Source organism: Oxyura jamaicensis, chromosome 2 (genome assembly GCF_011077185.1).
Source record: "Oxyura jamaicensis isolate SHBP4307 breed ruddy duck chromosome 2, BPBGC_Ojam_1.0, whole genome shotgun sequence".
Taxonomy (NCBI): Eukaryota; Metazoa; Chordata; class Aves; order Anseriformes; family Anatidae; genus Oxyura; species Oxyura jamaicensis.
Window position 1 is genome coordinate 83,317,899 of NC_048894.1, and position 16,837 is coordinate 83,334,735.

General features: G+C 41.4%; 1 protein-coding gene across 9 annotated transcripts in view; it reads left to right on the forward strand.

The window, feature by feature from the left end:
• CTNND2 (catenin delta 2) overlaps positions 1-16,837 on the forward strand; it is a 647,710-nt gene that overhangs the window by 370,729 nt on the left and 260,144 nt on the right. For all 9 annotated transcript variants that reach the window (XR_004748506.1, XM_035318757.1, XM_035318750.1 and 6 more), the window contains one exon: positions 261-393. Coding sequence is in view for 8 of the 9 variants with exons in the window: in XM_035318757.1 (XP_035174648.1) it covers positions 261-393 (133 nt within the window). In the remaining variant the exon portion in view is untranslated. The remainder of the gene's footprint in view (positions 1-260; positions 394-16,837) is intronic.

The window sequence follows — 16,837 nt, forward strand, 5'->3', positions numbered from 1 at the left end:
GCCCCGCCGCCGCTGCCGCCGCCGCCGCCGAGGGCGCCGCCTCCGGCTCGGCGCAGCGCCTCTCCTCCTCCTCCTCCTCCTCCTCCTCCCCGCGGCAGGCCCCCCGCCGCCCGGCCGAGCCCTCCGGCGCCACCGGCTCGCCCCTCGACGTCGCCGCCGCCGTCGTCTCCTCCGCGGCCGGACCGCCGGCGGCCGCCGTCCGAGCGAGCTCCCCGCCCGCCGCCCGCTCTAACGTTTCCTCCTCCTCTCCTATCCACCAGTTAAGCTCCGCCATCGGCACTTACGCCACTCTGTCGCCCACCAAGCGGCTGGTTCACGCCGCCGACCCGTACGCCAAGCACTCCCAGGAGCTCTTCGCCACCGCCACCCTGCAGAGACCCGGCTCCCTCGCAGGTAAGCGGGGGGCTGGGGGCGAGCGGGGGGCACGGCCCCTTTCCTCCCCTTTCCTCCCCTTTTCCCCTTTCCCCCCCTTCCCTCCCCTCCCCGGCAGCGCTTCGGGCTCCCCTGGCCGCCTCCACCCTCGCCCCCCCGGGCACGGGCGGCATTTTGGGGACCCCCCCGGGAAGCTCGCCCCCCGGGGCCGGGCTGCTAACACGTCTGATCTCTCCGCAGCCCCGGAGTTTGAGCAGCTCCTGCAAGTGAGGGACCGCTGCTCGGCCCCTCTGCTAAACTGAGCATCCTCCGGCGGTGGTGTTTTTTTTTTTTTCTTTTTTCTTTTCCTTTTTTTTTCTTTTTTTGGTGTTCGCAAAATTTCCAGTTTCATTGCTATAGTAACAGCTGCTATGCTCGCATGTTCTCTTCCCTGACATAAATAGACTGGGAGATAAATAGGATGCGTTAAGGGGGTCGGCTGTGTTTATCAGGCAGGTACTCAACTTTCTTGCCGGAGTTAAAGGCTCTGCTCGTCTCCTTTCGACCGTCGTCCTCCATCCTCTGCTCCAGCACTCACAGAGTTCCCCTCTCAGACGCCTAAAAATACAGGTTCAACTAACTGATAATCAAATACACTCTTAATTTATGTCATTGGAAGAAGTACTGATTTTTCTTCCTATTTAAAAGGTGGGGACCTGGGTTGGAAAACTTTTTTTTAATGTAACACCATTCTTAAAGTTCAGACGTGTAAGAGGACAGCATCACTGACCGGTGCCGCAACACAGTTTGATCACTCCTGTTGTCAAATATTCATTAAGCCCTTCTCAAATTACCACGTGTTTAATTTAGCAGCATTATTAGTATAACTTCGTCCCCTTGTAGTCACAGAGAAGAGATGCTGTTGACCACAGCTGTTAAGTACTGCCTTTGCAGAATAAAGCGAAAACGTAGAATTCCCAAAGACTGTATATTTTGGGGAGTTTCGCAACAGCATGCTATAACAGTTGTTTGAGTCTTGATAGGTATGGGGGGAGCTCTCAGTCTCAATGTCATTAAACGTAAAACTTGTACACCTGTGGGTATCTACCACCAGCATTCCCCTGATTCTCCTTATCTTTGTTCTAGGATAGACGTCTTTGCCCATGGAAGTTTCTGTCAGGCACAGTCCCTGTTTCCTTCATTTACTTTTAGCACTGGAATTTGTATTGTACTGGGTTTTTCTCTTTTGGAGGCGTCTTTTATAGCATTGCACCGTTAACCCTGTGATGCTAGCTGGAGGAAAACGTGTTCAGTAGGGCCTAAGGCCCCATCATAACCACCCCAAAGTGCTTCAGTGGCAGAGAAGCTGTTTGTCCTACACTGGACCCAAGTCACAACATGGACTTGGACTGTTTTAGGTTGTATGGCCAATAGTCGTCATACGTGGGGTTTGCTACTTCAATTAAGAAACTGGCGTTGATTTTCTTAGGTTGCTTTCAAATAAAAGCTTTTGATAGACTTCTGCGTCTTGCATGACGTCGGTACTTCCCTCCCTGCCTCTTTTTAGGACCTATCGTGAGGAGTTGCTCGTGATTGATGTAAGGGCTGGGTGAAAAAAAAAAGCTGATGGATGTATGCATTTAGGAAATGGCTGATGTATTTTGCGGGGATCTTAATATGAGGGGGGAATAGTGAATGACTATCTGAACTTGATATTAAGTTTGAAAAACAACAGAACTTTTCTGAGTGTTGTGCCATTTTGAACAGACATAGTGAGCATCTGAGTCACTGTGTCTCCTAGGGATTTGTGTTGAATATATGCAAAATCTCAGTCTCTTATTTTATAACAAATGGAAAATCCTACAACTGGACAATTGGGTGATAGCCATGCAGAAATAGTGTTGCCACTTAAAAAAATAAATATGTGGAAGCAACGCTGTTAGTAAATACTGTTGGTTTTTGTTGTTGTTGTCGTTTGGGTTTTGTTTTTCTTCTTCCCACAGTGGTGACATGCCTTTCAAGTAGTCCTTGGAAGGATCTCTATCACATGACCCATTCTTTTGCAAAAGTTCCCTATTGTGTACCCACTGCCATTATTTTCCATTAACATTCTGTAGCATGTTCATTGTGGCCTGCCAACCATTCAAGCAGTTATACATCTGCTAACAGTGTTAAGTGCTTGACTAATCTTCTGGATTTTTACTGGATTCACTGGAGTCAATGGACTACTTAGAGTCTTAAAATTAATGTATGCTTCAGAGTTAGCCTGGATCAGATGTTACGGATACTACTAAGGCAATCTTTGTGTTTTTTTTTTCTTTTTTCTTTTTTCTTTCTATAAGGATTTTTGCTCACAACAGGTTTTGTATTTGAGCTGTCGGTAAAGAATGTTGCTGCAGATGTTTTCCAATCATTGCATTAGAAATCAAGCCCCTTGAGAGCGAGAGCAAGCAAGTGTATGTTGAAAGGCTAGTGTTCAATAAATGGGATTTTTGCTGCTTGTTCGCTACATCCCAAGATAGTTTTTCTTTGAGGGAGGAGGAGGAGGAGGAGTGGAGAATGGTTGTCACATTGCACTGATTAATGGTTTGCCTTCTGTGATTAATGCAAACTTGCATTGGTATGTATGTGTCATTGCAGGGATGATGTTACTCAAAAAAATAGATATTTATTTTAATCCCCAAGAAGAAAAAATAAATATCTGTAGTAATTACTGGGAATACAAATAATGCATTTGTTTTATTTTTTGGCATGATGTAAAAAAATCCTACAGGAGCTGTCTGGTTCATGAATGCCTCTGTGTCTCAAGGTGCTAACAAACAGAACGGCGTCAGTGCTAGGGCTGGGTGTCTAACAGAAGACCCTCAGATATGATTACCATTTCTTAATGTTGTAACTGAAAATGTTCAGTACAAGCCCAGATTGCCCAAAACTGAAACTGTGTAAGACCTAATTGAAGAGATGGCATCATGTATAATGGTCTCCTATGAACTAGGTTATAAAACAACTTGAAATTATCAAAATGGCAATTTATAGACTGCATCTTGAATTTAAAATGAGGCATGCAAAAGCATGCAGTGACTCAGTTTTAGCCAAGTAACCCTAGAAACGTCCTCGGAAAGGGGTTTCAGTCTAGTTACACTCCAGCTGTTGCCGCTGCCAAGTGTGCACGTGTATGCATAGCGTGTGTGTATGTAGTGGTTCTCGGGACTGTGCAATTGCTGTGCTTATTGTTGGTCTAGCTGCTTCACTGCTCTGAACTGCAAGTGCAGTTTTGGCAGTAGCTTTCCGATCTGTGCTGTTCCGAAGCTTACTCTGCTGACAGTTCAAGCAACGATACGGATCACGCAGGGCAGACGGCGACAGAAACACAGGGGAACTCTTTCAATAGGCAGGGCAGTGCACAGGTGCTGGCTCCTCTGAAGCATCTCCTGCTCGCAAGAATCAGATGCACGATCTGAAGAGGTTTGCTGAGGACCAGAGGGAGAGGAGGCAATGAAAGGGTGTTGCTGAGGCAGTTTGAGCCTCAGGTTATGTGGTGGGGGTTGCAGAGCTGCCCCTGCCTTTTCAGCCATCTAAAGGAAGATTAAGGGCACAGAAGACAGTGGAAAGTGATTTTATGCATTGCTTTATTACAAGTTGCCCTTAAAAGCTAAAGGGGGAAAAAAAAATGTCTGAAGACTAGTACATCATACTTTCTCAGCTGTCCTGAAAAGTTAGGTTTAAGAAATGCGGCTTGATGTGCATCACTTTGTATAGTGTTAGGTGATAAGAATATTATGTGGCCACTCTATGTGTAATTATCCCATGTTACAAACAAGAACTGAAGCATGCCTTAGACACTCCTGATGCCACTTATTAAAACTTCAGTGCTCAGTCTCACGTTGTTGGCAAGCAGAATCTTCTTTCGGGTCTCTGTAAAATCAGAAAGAGAAGTAATTTGTCCTTTCTGAAGTGGGACTGTGTGCATGTGTTGTATTAGTATTACAGTAACACTGGCTTATAAAAATGTGGCACAGGTTAATATAAAAATAAGCTTTTTACTCTTTATAGTGCAAAGAGTTCTAAGTTTATCAGGGTCTAAACTGGTTCCTTCTGCTCCTTCATCTGTCTTGTCTCACTCTTCTCCCTATTTGCTGGGAACCTTCGTTTGCCCTTTCTCCTTCTGTATGCTTTTCATTGCATGTGACATGTTGAACCTGCTTCCCTGCTGAGATGTATGGCAGGGCTGCTATTTAATGGTGAGTGTTGACAAGTTTTAGCATTTTGGTGTGTAATCATAGGGGCACAGAACAGATCAGCTTATGTGACTGCGTATGGGATAACTGACATTACCACTAGCCTGGATTTAGATTTCCTTTCAATTGTGTGAAAATATCAAATCATCTAGATATTGTTGGCTCATCGCCATCTTAACAAAAAAATATCTAGTCAAGTGTTAAAAATTCTCTGGTAAATCACACTGTGCTGTGCATTTGTGCTAGAATTAATGCTTGTGAGCATACATGCAGCCACCCCCTTCTTTCATACCTCCACCTGGGGAACAAACAACTCTTCTAGCAGAGTTAGTGTTAGAATCAGTTAGACCTAACCTGAGTTAAAATCAGCCTCTTCAAGGGCTTTAAACTATGTGAAAGTATTATTTTCTTTTAGACTGCCTCGAAACCAAATTCCCACCAACGTTTGCAAATGCAGGCAAGACTTCACCATGTGCATCATCATTCGGCTTTTGAGAAGAGCATTATAAATAGTGAAGGTGCAAGCTAAGTGTTAACCCCAAGAGCTATGCCAAAGTGGATCTAAAACCCCAGAATTAAAAGTTCCTTGTGCTTTGAAATGACTTTGTTAGGTGTAGGGCTGAGCTAGTAACAGTCTTCCATGGACAAGTAAGGAAGGCAATTCTTTCCTTTTTTTTTTTTTTTTTTTTTTGTCTTTAAGCTAAACAATGAGACGGGCTATCACTGTGATTGATGATAACAAAAAGGACACTCACTTGTTTCCCTTAACTATTTTTCTTTTATTTTTACAGAATATTGTAAGTATGTCTTTCATAGGGAGAACAAAATTGCTTCATTAATTCTAATCAAAATAGTTTTCTATTGATGTTTTTTTCCTACGTTCTGTTTGTTTTTATTAGCTGGAAAATTCCTACATCTGCCTGTCAGAGCCTTTACATATGACAACACCGTTAATGCCCTTTTGTTCTGGGACAGACAGTGTAGTCCCAGGATTTTTTTTTTCCTCCTTGTATTCTTGTTTTGAGACTCTTTCTTTCAGAGAAAAAAAGCAAAGCAAAAGAACTTGAGGCATCCAGTAATATTCCAGACACTAACCAGAGTTTTATAATTTGATAACCTTGTGACCCTGTTGTTGTTTTTTTTTTTTTCCTCATTGTAACCTGGAGGTTAGAAGTGCTGATGCTAGACTCTCAACTGATACAAAAACACATCTCAGTATTCACTTTGCTTTTCCTTTGCCACTAGTTCTACTTCCACCTATTCCTTCAGTGATAATTACGTTATCAATTGTTTCAACTAAAACAGTTACCATAGTGCTCAAGTCCACTTTGAACAAGATACCCGAAATGGTGAGTCTTCAGCAATAAAGCAGAAGTGGATGTCTTGGAAATATCTTGTTATTGCCATAGTTTTTGTTCCTGTGTCTTTCAAATCTAGTTTGCATGTAATTAAGGAGAGGCATAATTGACTGAACGAAATAAAGAGGCACCATTTCCGTGGGTATGTCTTTGAGCTAAAGAACTTGAGCTTTGACTTCCTGTGTGAGTAAACATCATGGATATGTCTAAATTTGCATCCTGGCTATAACCTGTCCCTTCGCTTCCTTTTCTTGATACGGTAAATTGTTTGGCTGATCTTCCTGACGGTCTTTCAGAGGGGTAAGAAAACAATTAAGTATTTCGAAATAACAAGCCCTTAGGTGAAGAAAACCAGTTTACAGTGTTTTTGAAAGGAGATCCAACTGATAGGAAATTATGACAGTTTAACTGAACGTGGGAAACTGAGTGTCAGTGGCTGTTCCTGGATTTCTAGGTGAATGCAACAGCAAAGATGCTTCAGATGAGCACTGAGGCCTTCACTGTTGCTTGTAAACACACAACCTGGCATGCAGTTTCTGGCCTCTGGTCCCGAACTTTTGCAGTTCACCCATAATGCTGGATTCAAGTGCTGTTCGTAAGCCTGCAAGCCACCTGCAGGAATTTCTTAAGCATCAGAGTAGAATTTCAACAGCCTGTGCTTGTTTACCTGCTGAAAAGAAGTATGGGAAGGACTTGGCAAAAAGCTAGCAGAGAAGAGTCAGTGTCTGTAGCAGAGAGCCGCTTCATCCAAGGATGTGGAACCCTTTTGTCTTTTTTTCTTGGCTACTGAAATCCCACAAAATTATATTAAGCTGGAGAGCACTGTTTTGGAAACCTGCCTTTATGGAACTTTTGTTTAGCAGTATGAAAACTCGTTGCCAGTGTTGACACTAATTCATAGAGCCTTTTCTTGCTTATGTTCAGCCATATTATTTTTAGGTTTGAGTGTACAGGAAACAGTTGGGGTATCAGGGACTGTGATCAGCCCAGACTTGAGGCCATGCTGCTGGGGCTGAGTCTTGCCTGGACCTGTCTGTGACTACTGCTTTGTCCCTTGGGCCTGGATGGTGTCCCTGCATAGCGGGCTGCCTCTTAGTTGTCAGGTATGTGATTTGGGCCCTCCCGGATATCTTTGGCCTTAGATAGTTTGCTGAGTGTAGAAAGGAGCCCTGGTACAGGGTATAGGGAGCATTAAGCAAGGGGAAGGTCTCCTTGAACTCCAATTTCTGGTACTCAGGCTTTTGGGGCATCAGTGCAAATACTTGCTTGTGCTGTGTGGTGTAAATCAGAGTCTTGCTTGTGCAATGGCCCAAGGGAGCACAGCCGTGAGCTGTGGCCTCCTCATGGTCTGGAATCTCATTGCGAGGCATTACACAATAGCCTGGAAATGTTCATTGTGAAAGCTTCAATAAATAGTATCAGAAATCTTTATTTAGGTATTTAAGGGAAGGGAGGACACACACACACACATCTTCATTATTATTTTAGTGGAAAACTTAATCATTTCTGGCTGTTGTAGTGCACAAATTGTCTACAGTAGACAGGGTAGGTGAGATCTGGAAAGTCAGCGCAGAGCTAGCCAGTAGCATAACCACTCGTTTGCTGGGATATCTATCGGCTTTTGGTTCTCTGCACACTCCAGCTTTAAAACAATGCAGGTGCTTGTAATCAAAAGTTAAAGTGGTTAATTATGGTAGGAAGATTGCAGGCTGGGGAAATGAGGAAGGTTCCTTTCGCTTAAGGACAAAACCTGGGTGGGAGGGCGTCTGCATTTGCCTGTGCTGAGATGCAAAATGTTTGCAGGGCTTGTGGGGAGTGTTTTAGCTGCCTGTGGTGGCTGCCAGAAACTGCACTGGACCAAATTCTCCCAGTGAGCAGCTGTGGGAGATAAGAGGCAATTTTGCTGTAATAGTGGGGTCGAACTTGAAGATCACCTGGGTATGGACTTAGAGCAGACAGAATACTTTTTGTTTCTAATAGGAGTGGTATTAGAGAGGGCAGAGGGAGACTGTCTAATGATAATGAATTCATGGAACTGTGTATTATCGTAAGTGGGTAGAAGCAAAAGTCAGAATTTAATATGCTGAAATCAGGAGGACCAAGTGATGACTAATCTTACAATTATAAGGCAAGGCATATGAAACTGCCAGTTGGGTGACATAGATTTTAATAATAAGTACATCAAGTAGCAACTTGTAGTGTATAAGTGAAGAATAGAAAAGTGCCATATTTTAATACAAGTAGCTAGGAGTCTCAGGCAACCCTCATTTATCTGAGGAAAATCTTGCAGACCCTTTTTCATACTTCTCTCCCTCTCACACATTGTATGTCTATAACTTGCTTTGTGGCCCCTTATCCTCCCCCTGCAGCCCAGGTGTGAGCCCATTCCTTTTATCAGATAGCCAGCTGTGCTGCTCTCAGGCAGTAAAACCTTTTGATCATACGACTAAAGCTATCCTTGGGCTTAAACAGTGCTGCCTGGGAGGAAACCAAGGATGGAGAAGGAGCTCTGGCCTTCTGATGCTGCAACAGGATTCCTGTGACTGGAGAGTAAAAGGAATCCTTCTCACAGGGGCCTTCCCCGAGTCCCCCTAGTTCAGCAGGGACGCAGATATATTTGAGTCTGCTCACCAGAAGGTGCCAGAAGCTCTTCAAAGTCTTTGTATTGAAGCCCTAGGAGTGTGATTTGCAGTGGAGGGTGAGTTGGATCCTTTCTGATGTTTCTGGGAGGAAGGGGAGGCAGAGAAGGTGGAGGGAGACAGCCTTGCATGTGCTGGGAGCTAATATGCACGGGAGAAAGGGAGGATGAAATAAAAGAACAATTACAGACCAGCTAATCACAGTGCTTTGTTATACATTACAACAAAAGCTGATTCAAAGGATAATACAAGACAAGAAGGTGAATGGTTAATGGAGTAATTTGCAACATGAGTTCACCAAAGCCGGACTGTGTTAGAATAACCTGCTCCCTGACCTGTTCTTAGATTATATCTGATCTGGTTCTGTTTTCTACCAGAACTGTGAGTACGCATTTTCTGTAGTGCCACTTGGGAAATACTTAGTTAAGCTGGAGAAGGTGGATATTCTTGAAAGAATGGAGCTGGGCAAGGACCTGGTCACAGGAGAAGTGCCAGCGTGTCATTTTGAAAATAAAATTAGTGGAAAGGAAACATGTTACTAATAACGTTCTGCAAGAAGAACTCTTTGGGCCACTTGAAAAATATTTTTTAAGTTTTTTATCTTGGCACAAAACCCAGGAATATGCCAAGGAAACTTCTGGATAATGTGATCTTAGGAAGCATTTTCTGAACAAAGAAAGATAAATCCTGTATAGAAAGAATTTCCCAGATCAGGAGGAAGGAGCAGAACTGGAGCTGAGCTGATAGCACAACTAATAGCTGGTTACGGATCAGGGATCTTTGGCTGAAAAAATGAGTGGTGAAGACCTGAGTGACCTGCTTGTCTACAGTATGCCTCAGCCACCTATCTTAGAAACACAACAGAATATTTCATGGCCTTATCATGTAACAAGCAAAACTTGGGAGTGTTAAGTATGGTAAGGACTGCACAACTGTGAGCCTCTGTGTTCAAGAAAGATTCTTTCCAGACTTCTGTTCTAAACTAGTTTGTCTGAGTGCTCAAGAAATTAAGAAGTCTGACTTTGTGCCTTCCTTTTTCTTAAGAACAGCTGTTAGCTTGTATAGTTAAAATTAGTAAACGGAGGCTGTACATCAAAACTAATTAATCCTGGTAAGAATTAGTAATTTCATGAAGGATTTGCCAGTCTTTTTTCAAAGATCAGTCAAGGCCCTGCTGGCATTTGGGGAAGTAGCACCTGACCAAAGAGGGTGTGGAGGCACAAAGTAACACATCAGTGGCATGTTTTTGCACAGCAGGCTTTGCTGTTAGGGCTTTGACTAACTAGCCGTGATGTTTGGTTTGTATTAGCTACCTCAAAGATTGTGAATGTTCTTCAGTTTTCCCTTGAAGAGTTGAAAGTGGTAGCCACGTTGAAGATAGAGCGGCTCTAGAGTCGTGATTGCACTTTTTCTGGTTTCTGACCAAGCTTCAAAGCTTATTTGTAAAAACTTGGCATTTCTTTCCATCTGAAGTTGGAGTTTCTGTCTGTGTTGCACCTTGAGCTGCATTTGACAATAATCTGAAGCTAATGCTGAAAGTAACTGAACAGTCGTCTTCAAAGTGGTCTAACTTGTGTCCTGCCTGGCTTAACATCCCATCCTGAGTATCTGGGAATTACTATTTTAGCCCCAAATCTCTGCTTCTCTGAAGCATATCATGCAAGTTGCTGCTTTTCTCTGTCTTGCAGTAAGATTCAGACTGCTTTTGTAAAATTGGGCCAAACTTAATGCAAATGTCTTCATTTGGCAGTTGTATGATCACGGAAGTATTGGTTTCACAGGTAAGGAAGGCATCCATTTGATATGCAAACGATGTTGGTTTGCATTTATGAATAACCATGAACTAATTGCAGGACAGTTCAAAATCCCTCAAGTGTCTGTCACCTTTGGACTACAGTGCATCTTGTCATTCAAATGAAACCACTGTTAAAGTCCTCCTTGAAGCTGAATCCCTCCAATGGTTTGTCAAAAACTATTGTTATACCTACTGCAAACACCTTCCTTATGTTTTTTTTTTTAACTTTAAGCCTGCCTTCTTTTTGCTGGTGACCTGTCAGCATTTGTCCCTTGCAGCATTTGTCACCTCCGTTTCTTCTTAGCTTGGCCTTGGATTTACAGGACTCTCACAGCTTACTCCTTTCCTTTCTGTGCTTTTAGGGAAAATCTGAATCTGTGAGATTAACAACACACTGCAAAGCCCCCTTTTACTTTTTTTTTTTTTTTTTTTTGGGGGGGGGGGGGGGGGGGGGGAGGGGCCCCGGAAGGGAAGGGGAGTGTGTCCTTTTGTCTCTGTTTCAAATAAGCTCCTGGGGAAAACAAGCAAACAAAAATATGTAACCGTACATTTTATTTTTTGTTTGTTGGTTATTTTGGAAGGGTTCACATACGACTTTTTTTTTTTTTGAGTTCTTTGCTGTTTGAAACTAAAAGCTTACTATTACTGTTTAATTGCTCTATTAATAAGCATAATGGATTAAAAGAGAACTCCATTGTATATGAACTGTGCAGCAATTACTCCAGTTTAAACTTTGCTCAAGTCTTTAAGTCCCTCATGGTCTCAGTATCAGCGCTACTTCTTTTCTTCAACACTACATTTAGCATTTCTCTTATTCACAGAAAACCTGTTAGAATTGCTGTAGATTATAATGATTTTAAAAATAGGAGATTACTTTTAAGTGTTCTAGCAGAGGTCTCGATACATATGTAATGGGAACAACCTGAAAAAATCTTGAATAATACTATAACAATCTGTTGAACAAAAAGCCATAATTGTAAAAGTGGATAATCAGTGGGCTAAACTTTTTACAAGCGTAAGTAAAGAATTTAGTTAGACTGTATTCAAACTGATTATTTGTACATTTAATAAAACCTTCATGTTTTCACTCTTGTATTTTAAATGCAATAAGTCTCAAATAGATGATTGAAAACTTGATGAGTACGCAGTGTATTACAGAATATCCAGAGATCTACTCTTTCTTGAATGTGGCATTGAAAGAAAGACAGAGATAATAGACCCATTTCCCCTGGAATGTCACAGACCTACACCTGGGGTCTTAGTGAATTAGCAAATGCCTGCTGAGGATGAGAAGGCTGCTGGGAGGAGGAAGTGTTTAATATTCTATCAAAGGTGACTTTACTTAAAAGAACAAATGCTATCTGATGTTATTTTCCATTCTCTTGGTGAAATGCAAGTTTGAGTACAAAGTGTTACAGATTAAATCTCCAGAAGTTAATATTACTCGCACATCTAATAATATGCAGTCTCATTGTAAAAGGAATTACAGAAGATAAGTTGCAAACATTTTTTTTTTTTTCTGTGAGCAACTCCCAAGTGTGGTGTCTTGGATTTCAGCTGCGTGTATCAGAGTCTGGAACGTAATGCTTGCCAAAGAAGTATGTGCAATATTCAACAGAGAACAATATTTTCTTAAAAGAAGGATGCATGGTTGGGATTCATTGGAACGGTTTCTTTGCATTTTCACTGTTAGCAGGAAAACTACTTGCTGAAACTGAACAAGCAGGAGTGCCAGTATGATTAGATCAGAAATTCAGCAAAGGCCAGTAGAGGAGTATTGTGTAGTTGGATAGAGTTGACGCTTCAATACCTCAGGGAGTTTTGTTTTCTGGTGTTACCCTTACCGAAGTGTTACACGGTGACATTTCCCCTTCAGAATCAGTGATTTGCAAAGTGCATTCCTTAATCAACACATTTTCTATGCCAGTTGGAGTCTTCCCAGTCTAGTTTGGTCTAAGCTCTGGGTGTCCATCCTGCTGGGTGCGTGGCGGGGAGCCAGCGCAGAAGCAGGCTCCCCTATTTTCCTTGGTGGAGGCAGCAGTGCCTTTTTAGCACATCATGCTGGGTGCTGGAAGTGGTTTCTCGCCCTACAAAGGTCTGTGGGTTTGGGGGTGTGCAGCCTGCACTGCTGCTGCTGGGATATCCATGTCTGCCTCCGTGAGGCCTGGAGCCTCAGGGAGGAAGGCAGGCCTTGCCTGAGGGTTACAGGCTCACTGTTCCTCTCCTTGGTTTACAAAAAAAAGACGTATTAACCATTGTAAAATATCCCGTAGAGTGTTTATTTCTGAATATTTATTCTGCATCTCACCAAGTACTCTGAATGTATTGCCCCAGCACCTGCTTTGCCATAGAGATTGTGAAGTGCCACAAGCTTTTACAGTTAAAATTTTGGAATTAACAAATTTTCATTTCTAGCTGGTGCAGAAGTCAAGCAAAACTTCAGAGATGTCTTCCGGCACAGAGGCTTGGTGTTGGTTTCTGGTTGTCATGAGGCAGTGGCGAGCCCCCCGAGCAGCGCAGGCCGGGCATCGCCCTAATGCTGCATGTCGAAAATGGGGATTCTGGCTGTGGAGCGCTGCCTCTTCCAGTGCTTCTTTCCCCTTTCCTATGAATTTGGCAGGGCTGAGGGGGAAGGGAAGAGGCAGAGCTTAAGAGAAGGGAGGGGAAGAAAACACCCAATGTGATCATGCAGCTAATAATTTAAAGGAAAAAAAAAAAAAAAAAGGTGTATTATCTTTGTCTTTCACATTCTGCCTTGATGAAGGCAAATTGTTGCTGTATGGTAGTGGTTGGTTTGGGGGAGTTTTTGTTTTCTGTTTTCTTCAGTGACAGTTCTCTGGATCAGAAATGAAATGGGAATTATCTCCCTGAACTTGTCTGTCACATTTAATCTGCTGTTTCTTCCTGGCTATCTTTGCCTCTTATCTCTTTGCACCCAGTCACACTACTTTTTTTTTTTTCCCACTAACACTTTAGTTTTGATAAAATGTTTTAAGCAGGTGAATGCTTTTCAACAGAATGAGGACAGTGGCAGGAAAAAGAAAATGCTTGTGAGGAAACATACATGTTTTTTGTTGTTGTTTTTTGTTTCCACCTAGATTTATACTAATGTACAATTTAAAATGAATTTATGGTTATTGGCTTTTAGTATGGCTATTGATAACCATAACTTGGCAGCAAAAGCACATTGCATGACTAAAAAGTAAGCATTAAAAAATTAAGAAAATATTTGTTTCTCTTTTAAATGCACTTTAAAATGTAATTAACTTCAACTCTTGGTTTAAAAACTAGTTTAAGTGGGATAAAAATTATGCTGAGATTTCTTCTAAGACATAGTAAACTTATCACATTATTTTAGAGATTATTTTATTACACTCAAAAGTATAGGGTTTTTTTTTGCTACCTTTCTTTATTTTTAGCAATGATGGGAAAAACACTAACCCTAGGTCATGGGCTGATTTTGTGGTGTCCTTTAAGCAGCCAAAGACAATCTCTTGAGGAGACTTTCCTAAGACCCTTAATCTGGATAATGGGTAAATTGTGTCTGGGAAGTTCCAGGGTGTGAACCGTACTGCTGAATGCGACAATATCCCGGCAGTGAAACTGCTAATAGGTTTGGTGGTGCAAAGATAGTTTACAAGAAGCACCTCAGACCATTCATCATATTACAGTTTAATCTTTTAAATAGAAAGCATGAGGAAAAACAGTCTAAGATACCAAAAAGTGTAGCAAGTATGTTCTTCCAATTTTCAGGGCTTTTATGTTTTAGCACATGGGAGATCATCACCAAAACAACAACAAAAAAATAGTACGAGCTGTGGATGCAAGAGTAACACACCCATATTATTTGTGGACACCCAGTGTTTGATGTGCATTGAAAGGCATCATACATAATCAATCAACTCAGTGATGGTATTATTTCCTTCTTTATTTATATGAATATGCCTGAGTCATGAACAGAGTAGTGTAAGGAGAATGGAAAAAGAGTGTAAAGACAAAAATTAGTTTAATTCTGAACTTCTGCTAGTTAATCTGTATTTCAACATTTGGGTAAAAAACAAACAAAAACTTGAGACCCAAATCAATATATAGTGTGTGCATAAAACCACAACAGATGAGAGAAAGCTAAGCCCAAATTAAAAGGAGTTCACTCCAGAGTCTATTTTGGTTCTGGTTAGCGCAGATTATTGGTATGCCGGGGGCACAAACTGATGCACCCGAGGTGTGCGTTAGCTGGTTCTGCCATATGGCCTGTCCTGTCCTACTGGTTAATGTAACCATCTGTCACGTCTTGACGATTCGTATTCACTTTCAGTACTTGGGTTAGATTTGTTTTCTCCTTGGTACCTTGCTTTTCATCACACAGTACTGGCATAGACCTGGCTTCTGAGTGTATTTCTTGATGTAGGTACAGTAGCATTTGTTGTAAGCTGTACTGTCCTTTTCCGATGGTATAAGGAGAAGATGCTTGTTATTAGACGAGCACTCTGGAGAGGTTTTTACATACATTTCTGGAGAAAAAGGTCAGTGTTTATACCAAAATTCCTGTTAAAAATGTTTGATTTCTTTCCTCTCCTATCCCCTCAGTTCTCTCTAATTTTGCACTTGGCTTCACATCAGCTTCTTTATACGTAAACTAGAGCAGTTTAGTGTCTATAAAATAGATCTTCTTACTTACAAGTTCAGAGCAGAAATCCCACTGTTTATATCCTCTTTCTCACGTTGCTTTTTCTGAATGAAGCTATGCCTCACTTCACTTCTTTCTGTCCTCTGCAAAGCATGTGGCATGCCAAAGCCACAAAAAACGCTGCACTTCTCCTGCAGCTTCTGTGCCTGCAGTCTCATAGCTATCTCAAGGATGAGCCTGTTGCAATGTTAGCATCATGTGTTAGCATCATTATTGTGTATTTTTTCACTTGTAATCTAAGAAAAACTCATTGCAAATTAAATGAGCGATGTTGTCATTACATTTGAAATGAAAAATCTATACAGGCAATTGTGGATGGTCAATCCTCTTTGCTAAGAAATCAAATCTCCTGAGTGCTTTGCCTTGTAGTGTGCTCAAAATCCAAGTTTGATACTTAGAGCCTGAAGTAGCCAGAGAGAAAATGTGTTGAAATGAGTGGGGTTGTAACCATGTTAGATTAAATGATGTAAACACGCCGCTGATAAGTGTTCCTTCTTGTAATATAATGGATATTGAGCTTCACCCTCAGCTCATATCTCATTAGTGATGTTCCTGTGTTACATATATAAGGAGACAGTGCTTAACAGTACCATTCAAGACTGTTTTGGCAGATTTCAAAATGAGGGGCTGAATAGTTTATCTGGTCAAATCTGGATGACTTTCTTCACGTTGAGCTGGTTGCTTGTGTATTTCATAATTCTAATGAGCTCTGAAATCCTGGTGAGGAGGGCAGTGCTGTGTGCTTCGCTCTTGGAGATGTTCAAAGTGTCATGAATTCATAGGGCTCCATAGGGCACCAGCAAGGCAGGGTGACTCATTGCAAAGGCTGTCACAAGTGGCACAAATAAAAACTGTGCAGGGTTTATTAATGCATATATAAATGCCTGTGTATCCATTAATTTGAATAGTTTTAATGGCCCTAGCTTATTAAAATGAAAAATGCTGCCAGTGTGGTGGTTTACTGTATTGACCTAAACTGTCAGATTAACAGTGTCATTTAAATATGTCTATTGTACTGATTTCCATGACAGCTTGCACAAACTCTGAATAAGCAATTACGGATTATTTTGTATATCTCTCTCATGTTACGCTTAACTGATTATAATATTTTTCTTCTAGTGGAAAGTGAGATTTTTGTCAAAAAAAAAAAATCCTGGAAAGCAATCATATCCCCCATATTACTGAATAATATGGCAATCTTCATCTAGTGGGGACTTTTTTATTATTTTTTATTATTTTTATTTTTAAGAATAAAGGGTGGAGATTCTCTTTGGTCCAGTAGATAGAATTGCACTTTTCCTAGCTTCTTTCTATTATCACCTTGGAAGAGAGCAAAACTTCTAGGAATGTGATAGCTTCATTCAGTAAAACTTGTGGAAAACACAAGATGCTTCCCACTTAGTGTCAGTCTTATTTTGAAGACTTCAGAAAGCAGAGAAGACTCTCTTTTCCATTCTTATGGTTAATCAATTTCTGTTTAGAAAACAAATATACAGTTTTGTTTTTTAAGACTTGTCTGCTTTGTTTCTGTTTTCTCTTGCAGCTCTTTTTAGAGCCATTGAGTCTTCTCCAATACTTGCCGTTGTGATGGATCTCCTGCATTGCAATCAAATATTTCTTCAGTCTTTTTCAGACTAAAGATTGGACTGTTTAAGGAATTGTTTTGTTTGTTTGTTTTTTAGCCCTCAAATAATAGTTTTCTTCTTCTCAGTGCTTCTGTTTTGTTTTTTAATCGTGAAGGGAGGAAAATAAAACACTTCAGAACCATG